The sequence below is a fragment of the Rhamphochromis longiceps genome, linkage group LG6 (genome assembly GCF_057381845.1).
Source record: "Rhamphochromis longiceps isolate RC_006_pf linkage group LG6, R_longiceps_female_GT1.1, whole genome shotgun sequence".
NCBI classification, from domain to species: domain Eukaryota; kingdom Metazoa; phylum Chordata; class Actinopteri; order Cichliformes; family Cichlidae; genus Rhamphochromis; species Rhamphochromis longiceps.
The window spans coordinates 27,504,878-27,527,523 of NC_140562.1; the positions used below are offsets into that span (position 1 = coordinate 27,504,878).

The 22,646-nt window shown below is 42.1% G+C and overlaps 1 protein-coding gene across 1 annotated transcript; it reads left to right on the plus strand.

Moving 5' to 3' along the window:
- Positions 1-14,280: 14,280 nt before the first annotated feature.
- Positions 14,281-15,704, plus strand: LOC146668153 (uncharacterized; the record flags this gene model as incomplete). The annotated part of the gene is made up of 2 exons (XM_085408826.1): positions 14,281-14,689; positions 15,176-15,704. Coding segments are annotated over 2 exons (702 nt in total), but the record flags the coding sequence as incomplete, so codon positions are not given.
- Between the last annotated feature and the right edge of the window lie 6,942 nt (positions 15,705-22,646).

The following is a 22,646-nucleotide window of genomic DNA, read 5'->3' on the forward strand; positions in this document are numbered from 1 at the left end:
TGCAACACACACCAGACATGAGACTAACAAAATAAAACATGAAGTAACTAAAGTGGGGATATCAGGGTAGGGAAAACTGAAACTCGGGGGGCTTAACGACAATTCATAAAGTAGTTACAAAATGTGAAAGAAACCGCAATCTAAGCTCAAATTAAAGGAATGGAAATTCAAACATGAATGAAAAAAAGAATATGAAACTCTCAGAAGAACCAAAAAAGACTAAGTTAAGAACAGAATATCAAACAAAACTAAAATGTTAAACTCTAAAAGCACCCTTTTGGGTCGGAGTTCTGATTTTTTCCATTCTTCAGCCAGACAAGCTGTTTGTCATGTACAACATCATCCTCAGTACAAATGGACCAGCTGCGCCTTCCAGTCTCTGCCAGATAATCTACCTCCTAAGTGTGGTAATCAGGAAAAACCTTGATTCCTCTTTTCTCATGCTGGCCTAATTTTTGGCACAATCTCTGGATTACTCAACGTCTACTCTGTGTCTACCTGCTCATCATCTATCAGTAACTGTCTTATCTGAATTTCCAAAAGTTGATTCTGTTCATCTGTACGTAACGTTTTCAGTGGGAGAAACGTTTCGTCACTCATCCAAGTGACTTCTTCAGTCTCAGTTGACTGCAGGTTTCCCCAACGTTATAAACAGTATGTTGGGTCTGTGTTTCCACAAGCCCCGCTGGTTTAGAGACTTATTCATCATGAAGAAAACAAGACAGTCAGCGATCGATCGATTTACTTGCAAGGGAGGCCTCGTCGGTGTCTACCGCACAATGACCCCAATGACGGCCTCCTCTCGCTGCCTTTTATTGGGAAAACAGTTCACACAATACACATCACAGCAAAAGCAACACCCACATGGTTCTAAGACAAGGCACTGTATGTACAGTGGGGCAAACAAGTATTTAGTCAGCCACCGATTGTGCAAGTTCCCCCACCTAAAATGATGACAGGCGCTGCCAAAAAGGCTAGGCAGCGCCTGTATCACCTACGACAACTGAGGAAGTTCAGGGTCTCTCCAAAGATCCTCAGGATTTTCTATACAGGCGCTGTGGAGAGCATCCTCACACAGAACATGACATCGTGGTTTGGGAACAGCTGTGTGAAGGACCAAAAAGCTCTCCAGAGAGTGATCCGTACAGCAGAACGCTGCTGCAGGATTGCTCTCCCCCCGCTTCAGGACACCTACACCAGGAGATGCCGGACTAGAGCAGCGCAGATACTGAAGGACCCGTCCCATCCTGGCAACAAACTGTTCCAACTTCTGCAATCTGGTAGAAGGTTCCGCATCTTCCGGGCAAGGACAGAGAGACTCAAGAGGAGCTTCTATCCCCAAGCCATCCGTGCCCTAAACACACACACCCGCCCTCTCACATCATCTATAATTGACTGAGACAGGACTCTTCCAGACACTCTAAACCAAGGCACAATGTACATTTCAATTCCTTTAATTTTAAATATGTTTATATTGTCTATCCTGTAAAATAGTCAGATGTCTATTCATATTAATGTACAGAATTCACCTGCTTGCTGCTACTACTGCACATTCACCCAGTGTATATACTATATGTATGTGTATATATATATATATATATATATATACACATACAGAACAATCAGCAGAACAATCAGACAGAACAATCAGCCGAGACTGCAAGACCAGACTGACCAACCTGTGCACTGCCTGGATTGATTACAAGAAGGCCTATGACTCAATGCCCCACAGCTGGATACTGGAATGCCTAGAATTGTACAAGATCAATGGGACCCTAAGAGCCTTCATCAGGAACTCAATGGGGATGTGGCGTACAACACTAGAGGCCAACTCCAAGCCCATAGCACAAGTCACCATCAAGTGCGGGATCTACCAAGGAGATGCTCTGTCCCCACTGCTGTTCTGCATAGGCCTGAACCCCCTCAGTGAGATCATTAACAAGACTGGCTACGGATACCGACTACAGAACGGAGCAGTTGTCAGCCACCTCCTGTACATGGATGACATCAAGCTGTATGCCAAGAGTGAACGAGACATCGATTCACTGATCCACACTACCAGGCTATACAGCAATGACATTGGAATGTCGTTCGGACTGGAGAAGTGTAGTCGGATGGTAACAAAGAGAGGGAAGGTAGTCAGAACTGAGGGGATTGAACTACCAGAAGGCAACATTGCAGACATAGAGGACAGTTACAAGTACTTGGGGATCCCACAGGCGAATGGGAACCATGAAGAGGCCGCTAGAAAAGCTGCAACCACCAAGTACCTGCAGAGGGTCAGGCAAGTCCTGAGGAGTCAGCTGAATGGTAAGAACAAGATCCGGGCCATCAACACGTACGCCCTGCCCGTGATCAGGTACCCTGCTGGGGTAATAGGCTGGCCAAAGGAGGAGATAGAAGCCACTGACATAAAGACAAGAAAGCTCCTTACCATGCATGGAGGGTTTCACCCCAAATCCAGCACCCTGAGGCTGTACGCTAAGCGGAAGGAAGGGGGCCGGGGACTGGTGAGTGTCAGCACCACAGTCCAGGATGAGACAACGAACATCCAAGAATACATTGGGAAGATGGCCCCAACTGACCGAGTGCTCAGTGAATACCTCAGGCAGCAGAAACCCAAGAAAGAGGAGGGAGACGAGGAACCATCATGGAAGGACAGGCCCCTGCACGGTATGTACCACCGGCAGATAGAGGAGGTGGCTGATATCCAGAAATCCTACCAGTGGCTGGACAAAGCTGGACTGAAAGACAGCACAGAGGCACTAATCATGGCAGCACAAGAACAAGCTCTGAGCACAAGATCCATAGAGGCTGGGGTCTATCACACCAGGCAAGACCCCAGGTGCAGGCTGTGTAAAGATGCCCCAGAGACAATCCAGCACATAACAGCAGGGTGCAAGATGCTAGCAGGCAAGGCATACATGGAACGCCATAACCAAGTGGCCGGCATAGTGTACAGGAACATCTGTGCCGAGTATAACCTGGAAGTCCCGAGGTCAAAATGGGAGATGCCCCCAAGGGTGGTGGAGAATGACCGAGCTAAGATCCTGTGGGACTTCCAGATACAGACGGACAAAATGGTGGTGGCTAACCAACCGGACATAGTGGTGGTAGACAAACAGAAGAAGATGGCCGTAGTGATCGATGTAGCGGTTCCGAATGACAGCAATATCAGGAAGAAGGAACACGAGAAGCTGGAGAAATACCAAGGGCTCAGAGAAGAGCTCGAGAGGATGTGGAGGGTGAAGGTAACGGTGGTCCCCGTGGTAATCGGAGCACTAGGTGCGGTGACTCCCAAGCTAGGCGAGTGGCTCCAGCAGATCCCGGGAACAACATCGGAGATCTCTGTCCAGAAGAGCGCAGTCCTGGGAACAGCTAAGATACTGCGCAGGACCCTCAAGCTCCCAGGCCTCTGGTAGAGGACCCGAGCTTGAAGGATAAACCGCCCGCAGGGGCGTGCTGGGTGTTTTTTATATATATATATAATGTTCTTCCTCTACACCCCCCCCCCCCCATGTCACATGCATAGTTATACAAGTATAACTATGCATGTGACAAATGAAGAACCTTGAACCTTGAACCTTGATGACAGAGGTCAGTAATTTGCACCAGAGGTAAACTTCAACTGTGAGAGACAGAATGTGAAAAAAAAAAAAATCCATGAATCCACATGGTAGGATTTGTAAAGAATTTATTCGTGAATCAGGGTGGAAAATAAGTATTTGGTCAATAACAAAAATACAACTCAATACTTTGTAACATAACCTTTGTTGGCAATAACAGAGGTCAAACGTTTACTATAGGTCTTTACCAGGTTTGCACACACAGTAGCTGGTATTTTGGCCCATTCCTCCATGCAGATCTTCTCGAGAGCAGTGATGTTTTGGGGCTGTCACCGAGCAACACAGACTTTCAACTCCCGCCACAGATTTTCTATGGGGTTGAGGTTTGGAGACTGGCTAGGCCACTCCAGGACTTTCAAATGCTTCTTACGGAGCCACTCCTTTGTTGCCCGGGCGGTGTGTTTTGGATCATTGTCATGTTGGAAGACCCAGCCTCGTTTCATCTTCAAAGTTCTCACTGATGGAAGGAGGTTTTGGCTCAAAATCTCACGATACATGGCCCCATTCATTCTGTCCTTAACACAGATCAGTCGTCCTGTCCCCTTGGCAGAAAAACAGCCCCATAGCATGATGTTTCCACCCCCATGCTTCACAGTAGGTATGGTGTTCTTGGGATGCAACTCAGTATTCTTCTTCCTCCAAACACGACGAGTTGAGTTTATACCAAAAAGTTCTACTTTGGTTTCATCTGACCACATGACATTCTCCCAATCCTCTGCTGTATCATCCATGTGCTCTCTGGCAAACTTCAGACGGGCCTGGACATGCACTGGCTTCAGCAGCGGAACACGTCTGGCACTGCGGGATTTGATTCCCTGCCGTTGTAGTGTGTTACTGATGGTGACCTTTGTTACTTTGGTCCCAGCTCTCTGCAGGTCATTCACCAGGTCCCCCCGTGTGGTTCTGGGATCTTTGCTCACCGTTCTCATGATCATTTTGACCCCACGGGATGAGATCTTGCGTGGAGCCCCAGATCGAGGGAGATTATCAGTGGTCTTGTATGTCTTCCATTTTCTGATGATTGCTCCCACAGTTGATTTTTTCACACCAAGCTGCTTGCCTATTGTAGATTCACTCTTCCCAGTCTGGTGCAGGTCTACAATACTTTTCCTGGTGTCCTTCGAAAGCTCTTTGGTCTTGGCCATGGCAGAGTTTGAAGTCTGACTGTTTGAGGCTGTGGACAGGTGTCTTTTATACAGATGATGAGTTCAAACAGGTGCCATTCATACAGGTAACGAGTGGGGGACAGAAAAGCTTCTTACAGAAGACGTTACAGGTCTGTGAGAGCCAGAGATTTTCCTTGTTTGAGGTGACCAAATACTTATTTTCCACCCTAATTTACGAATAAATTCTTTACAAATCCTACCATGTGAATTCATGGATTTTTTTTTCACATTCTGTCTCTCACAGTTGAAGTGTACCTCTGGTGCAAATCATCTGGTGTGTGTGTGTGTGTGTGTGTGTGTGTGTGTGTGTGTGTGTGTGTGTGTGTGTGTGTGTGTGTGTGTGTCCTCCTGCTGACCAAAAGGGTTATAAAAGCAGGAAGCAACATCACAAGAAACAGATCTTCCAGATAGGATGTATCTGCAATAAGACACTACAGCCCCCCCACCCAGAACCTCGAGAATCTGGGGAGGGGGACAAAGAATTCCTTTCATCACAGAGTTAAAACAATGTAGAGATGGTAAGCATAAAAATGACAACATTTAACAATTCACTTTAACACAGTAAATTTGCATAATGACTGAAACCTGCCCACTGAAGGAACAATGGGCTGGGAGGTCAGTTCCTTTATCCTTCATCTTAATTATGCAAATTCTTATGACCATTGATCAAAAATCACTGATCAATGGCCATGAGTACCACTCACAGAGAGTTTGGCAATGGCCGCAATCACAGCATTGTAAGATGACGTAAGATGTACCCTTAGGCCCCCTCCTCGATTCAGAGATGGTCTTTCCCTTTTCACGTATGGGTACCTAAGGGATCATTTTAAAACAAATGACCGTGATGAAAAATCTTAGTACAACATAGACATCAAAAACAGTAAGTGACATAGTTGCCAAAGAGAAAAATAGTTAAGCTAAACACAGGTAAACACAGTGCGTAAAGTAGAATATAAAATAACAATTTTACCTGCATGTATTTCGCCCATATTATCCGTCTGTGGCCAAGAGGAATGCGGGACTTTTCGTGGCTGTTTTGATGTCGCTGTCCCTCTTAACCAATCAAATCTCACTGTGATAGCAGCTTTCAACTCGGTATGACCCAGGTTGATAGAGGGTGCCCAGTCTGGATTGCATTCCAGCATTTTGTAGGCTGGTTTGCCAAAAAACACAACAAACATTAGCCCGCAAAGCCACAGTAAACAAAGCAGCATAGCGCAGCATAGACATATTTGTAACCTGCATCAACAATTATGTTATGATAAATTACTTGTTAAACACAACAAAAAACTTACCTTTGTGGAATTGCTTGGAGCAGACTAACGTGAGCTGGAGTGTTCTGGAACGTTATATTTGGTCTTCGAATAGCTGCAATCTAGGCCATCTGTCGCCTCTTCGTGACTTTGGAAACATGACTGGAACAATTTTTCTTCCACGAAGGAATCCAATAAAAATCGTTGTCTTTACCCGTCGGTTTCCCGTGTCTGTCATGCTACAGATTATGGCAGTTAATAATACAACTGCTTCTTGCCATTCTTTGTGTCTCTGTTTATCTCTGTGTGACTGTTGTCTTGTAATAGCCCGTGTGGGCTAGTACCACTTGCACCTACAATCCTTTGTGGTTTTAACCTGGAAATTACATCACATTTTCAATCTCTATTGGTGCCCCTCAAGGATGTTCCTCTCACCGCTATTGTTCTCCCTCTACACTAATGACTGCACCTCCAAGAGCTTGGCTGTTAAACTCTTAAAGTTTGCAGAAGACACCACCGTCATTGGCCTCATTCAGGATGGTGATGAGTCTGCATACAAGTACAGTGTGGCGGAGGTGTCTTCCCTGGCATAGCTGCAGGGGAGGGGTGGAGCGGTGAGCTCAGGGGGGTGGTACCGGGAGGCAGGTGAGCCACAGGTGGTGGCGATTGTGTCATGAGTGTTTTCCTTCTGTGTGTCTATATAGTGACGGCAGAGTCGAGCGGGACCGGGACGAGTTGTCACGGCGCATTGTTATTATAAATAAAACGTTTTCATGAGCAAAAACGACGTGTGTGTCGCCTACATCATATACAGTCTTCCACAGGAGCTGCTAATCCAGTTCTACGCCGCAGTCACTGAGTCTGTCCTGTGCTCCTCCATCACAGTCTGGTATGGTGCAGCCACTAAACAGGACAGGAGCAGACTTCAGCAGACTGTACGGGCATCATCGGTGCCCCCCTGCCATTCATCCAGGACCTGAACCTTTCAAGAACCAGGAAATGGGCAGGGAAAATCATCACAGACCCCTCACACCCTGGACACAGACTTTTTGATCTGCTGCCCTCTGGCAGACGGTATAGAAGCCTGAAGACCAGGACCACCCGACATAGGAACAGTTTCTTTCCCTTCGCCATCTCCCTCCTAAACAGCTGACCTGTCACACTGCTCCCACTGCCAGACTGCAACTGCACCTTATGTACATTCTGTGGTATTAATTTCACCTCATTTAATTTCTGTCATCTTTGTTACATATTGTTGTGATTTACATTGCTGTGTTTGAGAGTCACCATCTACCGGAACCAGATTCCTTGTATGTGTCTGCGCATATACATGGCCAATAAACACAATTCTGATTCTGATTAACTAGTGAAGAATCAATAACCAGAGAATCAGCCAACAGGGGAAGTGCCGGAGAGATTTAACCAACGGTGAGCCTCTGAGACTAACGGAAAACAGCTGAAAACGGAAAACAAAAGAAAATTCAACTCTTGATTCTTAATGGATGTTACAGGAAAAATGATTCTATGTTTCTTTACCTTCTTTTAAATGTACAAAGATGCCTTTTGTCTGCCCTCTGCCTATGGTTAGATTAGTTTAGAATTATCTTTTTAGACTTTCCCAGCAAACACATCTTGTTTCTGGGACATATTGTTTTAGATTGTTTTATCTTCCCTAGCTCTCTGCTGACGAGACTAGCACCATATATGGAGTTGTTTTATTTTATCTGTTTATTATTTGTTATCCTGTTCTCACTGTCTCTGTGCTCTGTGCCTATAAAAATTACCAAGCCACTGTGCATGGTGTGAGTTGTTCTTAGCAGCTCACCCGTGTACACGTTTGATAAAGAAAGTAACTTTGTCTCATTGTGTCTTTATTTCTCCTGGGTCTTTTACAGAGTTTTCCCCCAACATTTCTTGGTCCTTCGACAGCCGGAGCGCCTCCATCGTGTCCCATCTCCGTGACCAGTCCACGTTGTTCGTCTGTCGACAGCTCACACACCAGGTGTGTGATAAAAGTCCAAGAGCGTTTAAATTCGGGTCTTGGCCAACGTCTTAGAAAGCGACCCACGGTGGTGGGACCCGATCGAGGTGGACCAGACCCGGCGACACTGACCAGGTAGATACAGACACACTGACACAATCTTGCGTAAAAGCGTATTTTAAATTCAGGGAATTTAAAATAGCGAAAGTAGCTCGTCGCGACTGGAAGCTCCCCACCTCTGTGGGTTTAAAGTAGCTCGTCGGCTGGTAGCTTGGAGCTCGTCGACTGGAAGCTCCCCACTTCTGTGGGTTAGGTTTGGAGCTCTGGGTAGCTCCCCCAGCTGGGTCTAGACAGGGTCTAGGGAATAAGTAGCTCGTCTACAGAAAGACTGGCAGCTCCCCTTATGATAAGGGTTCCGATCGCGCGAATAGGTGTGAATGTGAATGTGAATGTGTGTGTGTGTGTGTGTGTGTGTATTGTTTTAATTAACGGAGCAAGCTGAATTTTCACGGTCCAATAAGAGACTGAGCCGCTCCTACTGTGTTTTTCTTTTACTGCTATTCACTGACGTGCTGGTGAGTTGAGAGAACGGTCGAGTTCCGTCTCGTAAAGTTCACACCGCTTTTGGAAATAGTCCGAAAGTAGAAGGGCGTGTGAGCAACCACTCTCGTCTCTAATACCAGCGAAGGTGATAGCAGCTGTATCGTGTATATATTACTTAATAAACAAAAATAAGTAAATACATAAATAAGATGGGTAATCAAGCAAGTGAAATTAAAACTCATTCCTGCTGACGAGCAGTGGTGAGAAAAGAAAAGTCCAGACGCCGGACAAAACAGGAAAAATTATCTTTAGAGTATTTGAAATTAATAATAGCAAGGACAACAACCTGTAAAGTGATATTATCAATGAAACACAGTTGGCATGATGACCATGCCCACAATGTATAAAATGAATATAAAGCAAATAATTCACACGAAAATATTTTAATAACATAAATAAAGTATATTAAGGCTGTGTCATTGTTCAGCCAAGGACAGTGTGTGAAAAGGTAACTGTCTCCACCTTGGGAAAAGGATGATTCTGCAGGTCATCTGAAGCCCTTGATGGATACAAAATAAAATATAAATAATATATTATAATAGAACTGCCTGGTCCGCCATGCAACAGAGAGAACAAATGTGACCGCAGATTGGATGAATTCAAAATTATCTGTTTGCTGAATAAGATGATCCTAACTATCAAATTGGCTCAGTAGTAGTATAGTGGTACACACTGATAAAATATTGTAATATGCTATTGCTGTCATAAGACAAAGAGGATAATATTAACAATGACATAATATTAATATGAAGAGGCACCTTAATCGGTTATGATGTGAGGTGGATAATTGTTAAGCAGTAGTCTGCATCAAGCTTAAGGTTTGCTGAAACTCAGTGTAATGACATGTGAGATGAAGACAATACAGAGAATAACTAAACTAATGAAGTGCATAGAGGCACTTGACCAGCTTGAAACCTATCATCCTAGAATGACACATTGCTGAGATATAGAGCACACCTATAATAACAACCAATAAGCAAAACCCTGTAGACAACAGCTAAAACTACAGGATTGAGAAGCTGAATTAAATATGTAGACACTGCTAAGCTGATGAGCATGTTCCACATTTTCTTTTCTTTTTATTTATTTGTTTCTTTTAGAGCAGAAGCTGCTATTCTGCCCAAAGAAAGACTCTAGGTCTGACCAACCGTCTCAGTCGTGGGCAAAAAGATGTCAGTCAATAAAATTCTAAAAGATAATTTATTGACGAAAAATATATCAAGAGATAAAAGATAAAACAGTCCAGTGTCCCACTTAAGAATTGTATAAAAACACACAGTCCCAAGGCCAGAGCCAGCTATGCCACACAGCCAAGTTGCACTCCACATGTTGCCTTTAACAGGGTTAGAAGTTGTCCTTGGAGACCCACCACCCTGTAAGCATATAGAAAAACCCATCCATCCCAAACATATCTGATTTCATCACATTACATACCTGCACAGAGAGACAAAACGAAACAGCAGTGTTTGTAGTGTGGGCTATATGTGGACCAGTGTATCAGTGCAATCAAGTACACCTGCCTCTAATTAGTCCAACCCCATTCCAGCCATTGGCTCACCAAAAATGTGACAACCACAAAACCACTCCCAACCCAGTGCAACTTCACACAATAATATGGAGCTGAATTAACACAGGCACATTAGTCTACCATGTTACAAGCTGCATGCTATTAAAAGCTAACATATGCAGACTTCTGCCTTGTTCGGGTGGCAGCATTTTTCTTTTTCTTTTGTGTCCTGACACGTTTATGTTTTTTGTTTTTGTTTGATTATTTTGTTGGTTTTGGAAACGAATTTAAACGAACTTGTGACCATACTTGAGAATCACAGTGACACATAGTGATTAGGCATATGATTGAAAAATGCCTAGGTTTAGAGCTGTGAGCTATGAGCTGTGAGCAATGCAAAGTTAAATATATATATATTTGTATAAATGGGAAACAACCCTAACTTGAAAGTTTGAAATGTGTGAGATCCATGACTTGTTTGAAGAACTAGAAATTATCTAAAAATGCCTTAAGTGAAAATGTAGAGTTGCATCTATTCTCCCAAACCAAAAAAAAAAAAAAAAAAAAAGGAGAAGAAGCATTCTGTAACTTAGAAATAAGGCTGACGTGTTGACAACAGACTAAAACACTAATTCGCAGGTGGCTATCAGGAACAGAGAGGCGAGCAAAGTCACAAACACCAAGGCTGCAGACAGCCACGCAGCAACAGCAGATAACATAGAGACAACGCCTGCTAGAACCGTTTTGAAACCTCAGCAAAACAATTTGTCAGAACGTGCATGACGTGTCAAAAATATAATGCTCAGGGAAACCTGAGACCACACAATCCATATGGACTTTATTGAGCTAAATGAATGCCAAGGGTAAAAATACACCCTAGTGGTTATAGATGTATTCTCAAAGTGGCCAGAAATCTACCCAGTGAAAAAGGCAGATACAATTTCAGTAGCAAAATGTATGTCTAAGTTGTAGGAAAATAAAGAGATGATTGTAAATGACGAAGAATGTAATGATGTCTATCAAGTGTCTTGCAGATCACAGCCCGGTGACTGGGTTCTGATCAAAGTGCTCCAAAGGAAAAACTGGAGCTTGCAAAATTGCGGAACGACCATCCTGGATCCATCAGAGTCACTGCAGGCGAGTCAGTGAAGCCATCTAAACACAGCTGACGGCAGGCTTGCCCACTTGTTGTGATCTCGCCCGGTGGAGGGGTCAGCTTTCCTGGCCGGGGGGTCTACTCGCGACAGGAGGGTGTGTCCCGTCGTCATGAGGTGGTGGCTCTTAACAACTGCAGCGGCCCTGACCATGGCCGGGCTCCTCATCTTTGCTTCCGTGAGGGACAATAAGTCACGCTATATGAAGAAAAGGCAGACACTGTATGACAAAGGAAAGTACACCAAGTTTCCCCATGGCTATGCCACTAATTTCTGGTGGCAGTTTATGAACACTACAGCTTACTTGAATAATAAAACTGACTGCTATGCAAATACATATACACTTTCTGCCCACCAAGGAACGAGAGGAAGTGTATGGACTGTTCACTCAACGAAACCTGTGCCAGTAACGCGACACTGATGAGCCTCAACTGTCGCTCCAACTACAGCTACCGAATGATACTACAAACAAAGACTCATTACCAGACAGGATGTGCACGGACGGCACCAAGCAGTAAAGGAACCAGAGTTTCGCATCTGAGGAGGAGTGAAATTCTTACAGAGCTTGATCCCCGGCATTGGAGTTGCCGAGGTGCGGGATCACGTGGAAATCAACCGATATGCTCTGCTACGACACATCAACTTGACTAAGACCCTGGGAACCGCCTTAGCAGGAGAACAGCAGGCCATCAGAACGATGGTGCTGCAGAACAGACTGACTCTAGACCTGCTAACAGCATCACAAGGAGGAGTTTGTAAGCGGAGACATTTATGAAGCTTTGCAGAATTTGACCATTCTGCAGAAATATGTCACTGACCACACATCTGGAGCAGCTACACCGCCATGTCTAAGAGTAATGATTTCAAAGATGATAACAACTACAATGACTGCTTATGTTGCCATGCCTCAAGAAGAACAGCATCCCGTTGCAATTCTGTTAGAGGAGAACTTGTAATAACTGCTAATGAATGACGTGGTGATTAAAAATGACTTGTCAAGTGATCACGCACTGATTAAAACATTAGTAGGTTATGCAGGTTTTCATCCTTTTATTTTTTGAAGTTTTCATTTTACATATTTGGTTTTCATCATTTTTAAATACAAAGTTTTCATTTTAGTTTTCATCCTTTTATTTTTTGTAGTTTTCGTTTTAAAATATAAGGTTTTTATCCTTTATTTTTTGTAGTTTTAGTTTTATTATTTTTTCTTGTTTATTCCACTTGTTATTTCATTTACTATGATTTTCATTTACTATGTTTTTCTTTTTATTATTTTCTTTTGTTTTATTCTTTAGACCAAATGACTTCCATTTCTGCTATGCTGACATTTTGAAAATTAAAAAATTGCTTAAGATACTTAATAAATAACCTTCACAGACAATTGTTGTATACATTTAAAATAAGTTAAAACAGGAGGGAATGTTACAGGAAAAATGATTCTATGTTTCTTTACCTTCTTTTAAATGTACAAAGATGCCTTTTGTCTGCCCTCTGCCTATGGTTAGATTAGTTTAGAATTATCTTTTTAGACTTTCCCAGCAAACACATCTTGTTTCTGGGACATATTGTTTTAGATTGTTTTATCTTCCCTAGCTCTCTGCTGACGAGACTAGCACCATATATGGAGTTGTTTTATTTTATCTGTTTATTATTTGTTATCCTGTTCTCACTGTCTCTGTGCTCTGTGCCTATAAAAATTACCAAGCCACTGTGCATGGTGTGAGTTGTTCTTAGCAGCTCACCCGTGTACACGTTTGATAAAGAAAGTAACTTTGTCTCATTGTGTCTTTATTTCTCCTGGGTCTTTTACAGAGTTTTCCCCCAACAATGGAGATAACAGATGCAGCAGTGCACAGTTGACAGGTAAAATTATGAGCATGAGGATTTATTTATTTATTTATTTATTTATTTATTTATTTATTTATTTATTTTTAACTTCCCATCCCTCAAATCATGTCCTAGGGAAGACAGCAAGAAACAAGTTAAACATATTTTTATTTGCAGATTGTTGAATTCTTGGGATGACACCGCCTGAAATCAAAATGATTGAAAAGGCAGCTAGCACGCAAATTAAGAAAGATATAGACGCAGTCACATGAATGAGAGTCTGAAAATGAGAATGATGGCGAGCACAGATTTAAACCATGCAGAGTAGAGGCTGACTGCCTCAAAGAAGGTGGGTGGACTAGAGTAATGATATCAGTATTGAGACTGACAGCGTGGGAAAGTGGTCGAGATGAAATAGACTTGGAGCCGAACACCCAGGAATGCAGTCAGATGAATGATTACACGTCTTCATTATTGAACTTACGCATAAGGTTCATTTCAATAAGGAGAGATCATCTGTAAGAATTTAACATGATTTTAGATAGAGAAATTAATAAATTTGGTGATTAGACACTGATGACCCATTGTGACAGAAGACACCCCAAAAACTAAGAGCAATGTTACCTTGAGATGTTTGACATTATAGATTGACAACACATGATTTTTCAACTAAAGTAGAAAATTTTCAGATGCATCAGTATTGTTAATAAGTGAGATTAAATTTTCTGACAATTTTGACTTGTTTACATTTAAACTGTTCCGGTTTAAATGTTGGTCAGCTGTAGTTTTAAGAAACTTTATCTTTTCTTTACATCAATACAAAAAGAAAGTGACACATGACCACAAAAGAATGTTACGCTCAACTAACCAGTCACAACTTACATTTCCTTTAATGGAAAAATCTCCTCCTTTCATAACATCCGGCAGTAAGCCTTACTTGATTCTCTTACATCTACAGGTCATCGACAAACATGGGCAGGACGCTTTTTCTTCTCACTGCTCTCTTAGGTATATTATTTAGTTAAATCTGAAAGATTGCATTTGCACTTCATATTTTTCTTTTTGTGTAATAATCGATATTTAGTTTCTGAGTGTTTGAACAATATTGTAACGTTAGTTCTGATGAAATTGTTTAGTTTTTGATCTGATTTTGTGTTTGTCTTTCAGGAGTTGTTTTCTGTAGTCATGGCAAGCTGTCTGGACCAGAGTTAGTGCTAAGAGTCAGACCCGCCGATAACATCACTCTTCACTGCGACTGCCGAAAATCAAGCCGCAATTTCATAGTTTGGTTCAGGAACTGTTCTCATGAGAACCAGCCTTCACTCATTCTGAGGACAAACTACAAATATGATCCATCATACCTTGAGGACAAAGTAGACATTCTCAATCCATTCCCTCGTTTGCATTTAGTGGAAAACCAGTCTTCTGACTCCTATGACCTGTTGATCATGAACACTACTGATTCTGATGAGGGTCTCTACTACTGTGGAACTGAACAGAAGGAGATTGACGCAACATTTTCTCAGAAATATATTTACAAATATGGCAACATCACAACCAGGATTCTGTTGAGTAAGTGTTTGAATCTTATTTCTGTTTGAAATAGCTTAAGTTGAGTGAAATTCATTCAAAGAATATAATCTGAATACTCAGAATAAGAACAGCCTCCATAACTTCATCTTGGGGTGTTCAAAGAATATTCTAGCTCTAGTATTCATACTGTAAATTGCTCCTGATAAATAACCAATTTCAGTTTATGATTTAATTAAAGAAGTTAAGGCACTTAAAACAAAAGAGCCTAAAGTTATCCACAAAATGAGCTGATTTGTCGTTATTTTTTAAATGTAATTGCCATTGGTCATGTACTATATAGGTCATTTAATTGTTGTTTTTTTTTCTTTTTAGTCATTTGAGATCTATATTTATGTATCCACCTATATTTAAAAAATATTATTGCAATTAACACATGGGGAAAAATCTGTATTTTTAAACATGAACCATGAAAATGCATACAAATAAATTATACAAACTAATTATTGCAATTTGTGTTTGAGACAGCCTCCACCGTGACTCGTCATGACATCCACAAACCTCAGGAGGACTGTAGCGTGTGCTGGAAGCTGCTTTTCACTCTGTGTCCTTTTATTGTCGCTCTCTTCTCTCTTTTATCCTCTGTACTGTTTTACCAGCTTCGCCAAAAAATAGGTACCTGCTGTATTTGTAACTTCCATCTGTTCCAGCTGAACAACTTTGTACTTAATTTCCATCCTCAATTTATTGTATTATTGTATTTGTTATGTTCCATCTTTGATGTAAAATTTGTCCTCTCCTCTGTTTTCTGTAGAAAATAATACATCTCAAGATGACATGAAGACAACTGAAAGCCAAAGTCACATAAAGCAGGTAATCACCAGCGGCAGTAATTAACAGACTATCTTGGTGTTACAGTTACAATTTTCATTTTAAGTTACAGAGTGAGGTGGGGTTTTTTTTTTTTGGGTTTGCTGTTTACTTACAAACTCTAATACTATATTAACAACAATTTTGAAATCTCAGGATGAAGATGTGTGTTATGCTGCCCTGGAAATTCGTCAAGCATCACAGAGACCAAATAAGAAGAAAATTCAAAGTTCAGATTTTAGCACATATTCCTCCATCAATACTTCCCAGATATAAGAACATTCACATTAAAAACAAAAATGATAATACAGCAGTTTTCTACCACATTTAAGATGAAAAGCAGGTGATAGATTTGTCCCTTCTTGTTTAATCAGCTTTTCACACCAACTTTGACATGCTGTTCACAAACTCCTGATTCTATCTTGTTTTCAGTCTCTTTGGCTGATACTAAATGAAGACCTTTGATGACTTGACATTGTTGTACTGCTTAATAGATTCCTCACAATAGACGCTGATATTTCCAGAAGTAAACTGTGTTGAATTTATAGTGGCATAAAAAGAGAATACGGTTTGGTTCAAAACTCCATGAAGTAGTATTATGAAGGAAGATTACTTATGTAGGAAGGAGTGTTAAGCCTAAATAAAGGAACAGTGCAAAATGTATTTGTGGCATTGTGAGAGAAAAATGTGCATGACTTTAAATGGTGATACAGTAAATGATTGATTGTGTAACTGACTGATGGTAACTGTTTTTGTAATATTGAATAAGAAATCTTATAGTCTATTTGTAGAGAGATTATTCAATGTGTAAAATTAACTTTATTTGTCAAAAACTAACATGAATTTCACATTTCCCTCATTTTGGTGTAATGTCTGACCTGAATGTGCTTCATTAGTATATCAAAATTACTTTATTATATATCATTTGATGTAGTCGAAAGTTTAACATTTTAATAAGAGTCGGTGAAATGATAAGCAGCACTCACAGTCTGCTGAGTGGTAAATTAATGCATTAACTTTGAATTTGCTAAGTGACAGGTTTCTGCAGTATGCATAATTTGCCTTCTTCAGATCACCAGTGCTGTGTTCGCTATTATATTTTTTCTTTATAGATTTCTATCGCCTGTTTCTCTTATAATGTCCCATCTAAAGTAGACGGTATTCAGTCTGTTCATTTTGTGAGCAACAATAGTCAAATACCCCTTTTATGTGAGTATACATAGAGCCTGAAGTTTGGGTTAAAGGTGAAAGTTGATAGCAACCATTTTGATCCCCAGGTTTTATGTTTATTCAAGTCACTTAATGCAAATAAAGCCTGGCTGTGGTCAACTTGTATTCATACAATATTAGCATGCCTGAACAAATAAGAGGAGTGCAAAAATTAAGAGCTGTAAGGCAAACAATGCAGGCTTTGTGATTTGTCTTAATAATACAAAACAGACTTTGATTCCAAGACCACACTTGCCTCTCGGTTAGTTTTACAGTTGAGTTTGAAATTTCTGGTTTTCTATATTAAAGGATTTGCATGAGTATGTGTCTTTTTATCTCTCTGAATGCTGAGTCTGTACATTTTAAAATTTGACTTCTGACATGGTTTATTTAGCTGTTGTTGTTTTTTTAATTCTTTGAAGTTCTGTTTTCCTTTACTGTCATCTTTTATTATGTTTTAAACAGTAAAGAAGCTGTTGTTTTTAAATGTGCTTGCTTATAAATAAAGTGACTTAATTTGACTGTGTTTAAGTAAAGTTCTCTTCTTGTGTTGAAGCCTGCTTGTGATAGGACATGGCATTTGTCCTCATGTGATTTCCTGTTTTTCTTTCTTGCTTTTCTGTAGTCAAGCTCTAGTTATGTATCCTTCAATGCAATAAGTATTACAAAAGGTGTTTGATAAAAATAGATAGCTAAAAGAAGTTACTGGACAATGCAACTATCAACACTTGGCCCAAAGCAAACAGGAAAACCTCAGTGACAAACAGTCCATCATACTCTACAAACTGTAACATGGAGGCAGACTGATGCTAAAATGACAGAATTTTTAACTTTCTCAACTTGTGATAATCAGGGAATTGAAGAATTAAATCCAACTCTGTTTCATGGAAATTGCTTATTGTGTTATATACTGTGTAAATGAAAATAATAAAATAATTATTTCTCTCATTTTTGGAGTTTATCTGCTCCAAAACCATGTCAGCTGGGAGACTGTTTTAAGGTCAAGACATCTGATCTAGAACACTGATCCAATACTTATTGGACAGGTCATCCAGGTACACAACGCAGTGGCTACGACGGCTGTTCACGAGCTGTCACTGTCACTCACACTGCAATCTAAATGGTGCAACAAGCAGCCACACACCCCCGTCCCCTTCTGGCTGCCTCTGCCTCAATTTTATCCCACAACTTAGACATTCACATTACTCACACTCTCATTACATATACATATAGGAATCCAAATTACCATCAGGGTGTACACCTCACCCCTGGCATCGTTGCCCACCTCTCAATTTTAAATACACGTAGACATTGAGGGCTAGCAGGAGGGGCTTTGCGCTTACCTGCTGCTCTCTGGCAGGTAGCTCTATGCCCTCCTGGGTTTTAAATGCACCTTAGAACACACATACATCAACACTACAATGAGCGGGTGGAGGGAGGTTTGGAGTCTTCTCTCACCCCCATTCTCTGTGGCCTGCTGGAGCGGGGGGGCTAGGAGGAGGAGTTGGCCGTCCGACTGGCATCTGGAGTGTGGGGCCTTCCTGCTGCTGCGGAGTCGGGGCGGTCTGCCTCTCCCCACCGCAGGGAAAAGGGTAACACCACCTGGGTCTGGGTGCAGTTCCCCCCTCCAGGGGCAAGGGTACCTAGACCCGGTTCGTAGAGTATGCTTGGGGAGTGTGATTGTGTGTACAGCGTCTCTTTATGTCTGTCTCCACGTTGGTTGAGTGTGGAGTAAGTGCATATGAGAGCATGAGGGTGGGAATGGATGTTTGTGTCTGTGTGTGCCTGTATGTCTGTGTCTATATGTCAGGTTGGATGTCAGGCGCCACCTCTCTGGGGACATCTCAGGCCCTCCAAGGTTTGGAGGCCTATCTCCCCCTACCACCACTTCCCCTGCCGGTGGCGGACTCCCTCAGATATCGGTGCGTTGGTGGTTCTTTGTGTCCGGGGGTGGGCGTCCAGGTACACACCGGCTCACTCCTTGGCGGCCGCTTATCGGGGCCTGGAGCCTGGGGCTCGCTCAGGCCACTTCGGAGGTGGGGTGCCCCCGGCCTCTCGGCCTGGGGCTCGGTTACTCAGGCGCAGCTGGCTGCCGGCGGAGCTCACGGGCACGTCACTGCAACCCCCCCTGGCTTCTGCTCCGCAGGTGCTGAGTGAGCCCTCATCTGGGACTCTCCTCAGCTCTTTCTGGGACAGTGGCGCGGCTGCCCCTCTGTTGGTCTTCCTTGGTCTCTTGTGTTCTGGGGGCCTCTGGATGTCTGGAGTTTTGATCTCCTCCATACCTGCTTCATGCCCTGGAGGACGCCCACCCTCTAGCAGATCATTACATGAAGGAACCTTTTTAAAATCAAGCGCGTCCATGCTCACAGGTGTACACACGGGTGATCACACCCACAAACTACACCCTTTTTGGCTCCTACCTCAAAGCACACTGTGTTCTGTTGATCTTATGTGCTGCACAATAATGTTTAATATTTAGTATTTACTGTCATATTCCCATATATCATTGTGATGTTGTTTATTCTATTACTCTCGTTTTCTTCTGCTTGTTTTCTTTTTTCTTTCTCAACAGGTGATCCAGGTGATCAATATATGTATTTTTTTTTCTGCTCATTCTGTTGGTTTTTGTCTTTTGCCCTTCTCCCCCGTTCTCAGCTGTTTTTCTTTCCCTCTTTCTTTCTCCCCTTCTTTCAAGTCAAGTCTGTCCCGTATTCAGTAAGTGAAAATAAAATAAACAATAAAAGGTGAATCAAATGGACCATTACGGCAAGGCTGGGATGGTCAATTTGGTAAAGTAAATCCGTTGGGCATCTTTGTTTGCCTTTAGACAATAATTCTGATGGCAAAAGAGCCAAACGGGACAGGCAAAAAAAGCCAAAAAAAAAAACAAGCAGCCGCACCTGCACTAAAGCAACGAAACATAAAACATTAAAGAAAACAGTAAAAGAGATATAAATAAAACAAATACACCGTAAGGTACAGTTCTTTATAAAAGCATGATTAAAATATCAAAAAATTCCGAGTAAAAGACCATAAAACCAGGAGTCGGTCAAGGCCAGTCCATAAACCTTTGTAAAATGACAACAAGGCTACAACAAGACAAAACAAGACAGCAGCAATGTGGCACAATCCTGTAACAAAAGCAAGAGTCCCACTTACCACTCTCTAAAGGGCAGTACTAAAATGAGCACGTAAAATCCTACCCAAAATCTACGTCACTACATGTTGATTAATGGTGTTCTTTCATTTTTGATCTACTGCAGACTATTTTTAAAGTTATCTGCTATAACAGCCCAGGCCAGGAAAATCTCATGTTTTTCTGTGTTTTATCCTCAGTTACTTTGACACAAAGGCATCTGCTTGATAAAGTCTTGCAAGTGTCAGCTTTCTTTTTATAGATATAAAAATATGGATATGTACTGATAAGTGATCAGAATTATAATATTTCTGACTGTTGGTGGCAAAATTTCCCTGATTCAAATGGAATCGAATACTGGATCAAATCAAATCGGAACCTTGTGAATCAGAATCGAAGCGATTCTAGAAATCAGTGATGATACCCAGCCCTACTAATGATCTTCTACCTAATCACATGAGCCAAGGTGTGAAAACGGGTGTAGGAGGGAACATTTTTTGCCCCTCTAAGCCTGAAGGGAAAAAGAGAGAACACACACATGTAAAGGAAGCTCTTAAAATGTGGCTATCCCAATTGGCCTTTCACCAAGTCAGCAAAGATGCACAGAAAAGAAGATTAGACAACAACTAGGGAGGATCAGAAAGACAAACGCAAGGACATTGTTATCCCCTATGTAGCCGGTGTAAAAAAAAAAAAAAACTCGTGACAGTCTTCTCCAAACACGTCATCCCAGTGTACTTCAGACCCAGCCACACACTCGGACTGTTACGGTCCTGGGTCGGTGACCCAGTGTTTTTGGTTTTTGTACTTTTACCTTTGATACGTTTATGTATTATGACTGTTTGTGTTTTGGTTTCCCAGTGTTTAGTCTGTGCTCCCTCTCTTTGGTGTCATCCCTGCCTGTTTCCCCACTAGTGTAGTCAGGTCTCTGTGTTAAGCCCGCGTCTCTGAGTCTGTGTCTTTGCATGTGTGTGTGCTTTTCCTGTTTTACTTTGAAGGTCTGTGTCTGATCTCAGTGTGTTCGGTTTACGTTTCCCCTGTCCCGTCATGTCTGATTACTCCCAGCTGTGCCCTCCTTCTGTGTCTCATTCCCTTGTTATCCTTCTGTGTATTTAAGCCTTGTGTCTGCCTCTGTTAGTTGAGATTACAGAATGCGTAATCGCTGTCCGGCATTCTGTGTCCACTCTGCATCAATTTCTGTGTCTTCCCCTCTCTGTTTTCAGGTTTGTTTTTGCTTAGTTTTCCCAGTTTAGGTTTTCTCTGTTCTGTTTTCAACACCCTCGCCTTTGTTGTATGTGCACGCTCCATAAATAGAGCTTCTTCTTTCTCAGGAGACTGAAAAGATTCGGCATGAGCCCCCGCATCCTCAGGACCTTCTATCACTGTGCCATTGAGAGCATCCTCACTGGATGCATCACCACCTGGTATGGCAACAGCACCGCCTACAACTGCAAAGCTCTCCAGAGAGTAGTGCGGTGCTCTGAACGGATAATTGGAGGTGAGCTTCCCTCCCTCCAAGACATCTACAGGAAGCGCTGCCTGAGGAAAGCGGGGAGGATCATCAAGGACTCCAGTCACCCCAGCCATAAACTGTTCAGACTGCTTCCATCAGGAAGGAGGTTCTGCAGCATCCGGTCCCGTACCAGCAGACTGAGAGACAGCTTCTTCCACCAGGCCATCAGACTGCTGAACACGTCATAGACACCTCAGCTTCACTACTGGAACTTTAACATTATGCACTCCATACTGTATATAAATGCCACTTGTTTTGCACATATTCAACTCTGTATATTTTATTATTATTATTATTATTATTATTATTATTATTATTATTATATTTTTATTTTTTTTACTATTTAATTTGTAAAAATGTGTATACACACACACACACACACACACACACACACACACACACACACACACACACGTAGGAAAATATTTAGTATACACATCCAGAAATGCATACACTATTATATATTGTACATATATTTATTAGTTTCAGGTTGGTCATTCTTGTATTTTGCTCGTTTGTGTTGTTGTGTTTGCACATCTCTGTTGCTTGTGGGGCTCGCACACAAGAATTTCACTCGCATGTGCTGTGCCAGTGTGCCTGCACATGTGATGTGACAATAAAAGTGATTTGATTTGATTCCTCACCTCAGTTGTGCCGCATCTTGGGTCCTTTAATAATTCCACACGGTTTGCCTGGCTAACCGTGACACGGACAAAAACTGGTTCATCCCAAAGATAAAACTCCTAAACACAAACTTAACAATGTAGTGTATGGTGTACAGTGTAGCAAGGAATGCCCAGACCTCTACATTGGAGAGACCAAATAGCCACTTCATGAACGTATGGCACAACATAGAAGAGCCACCTCCACGGGGCAAAACTTGGCTGTCCATCTGCATCTAAAAGACAAAGGTCACTCTTTCGAGGATGCCAATGTTCACATTTTGGACAGAGAAGACAGGTGGCTTCAAAGAGGAGTGAAAGAAGCCATCTATGTCCACTGTGAATGACCGTCTTTGAACAGCGGCGGTGGCTTACGACACCAACTGCCAGTTCTGAGATCCCTTCCCAGATGCCTTAATGCCCACTCAAACCTGGGCCATTTAACCTCAGAAAATCACATTATAGGCTGGGGCTAGGTTTCACAATGAGCTCACCATAAAAGCTTGGTTGATTGTGACCTACACCCATTTTCACACCTTGGTTCGTGTGATTAGGTAGAGGATGATCAGGGGTCCATTGTCCCTCTTGGGGGAAAAACTCCCACAGGGT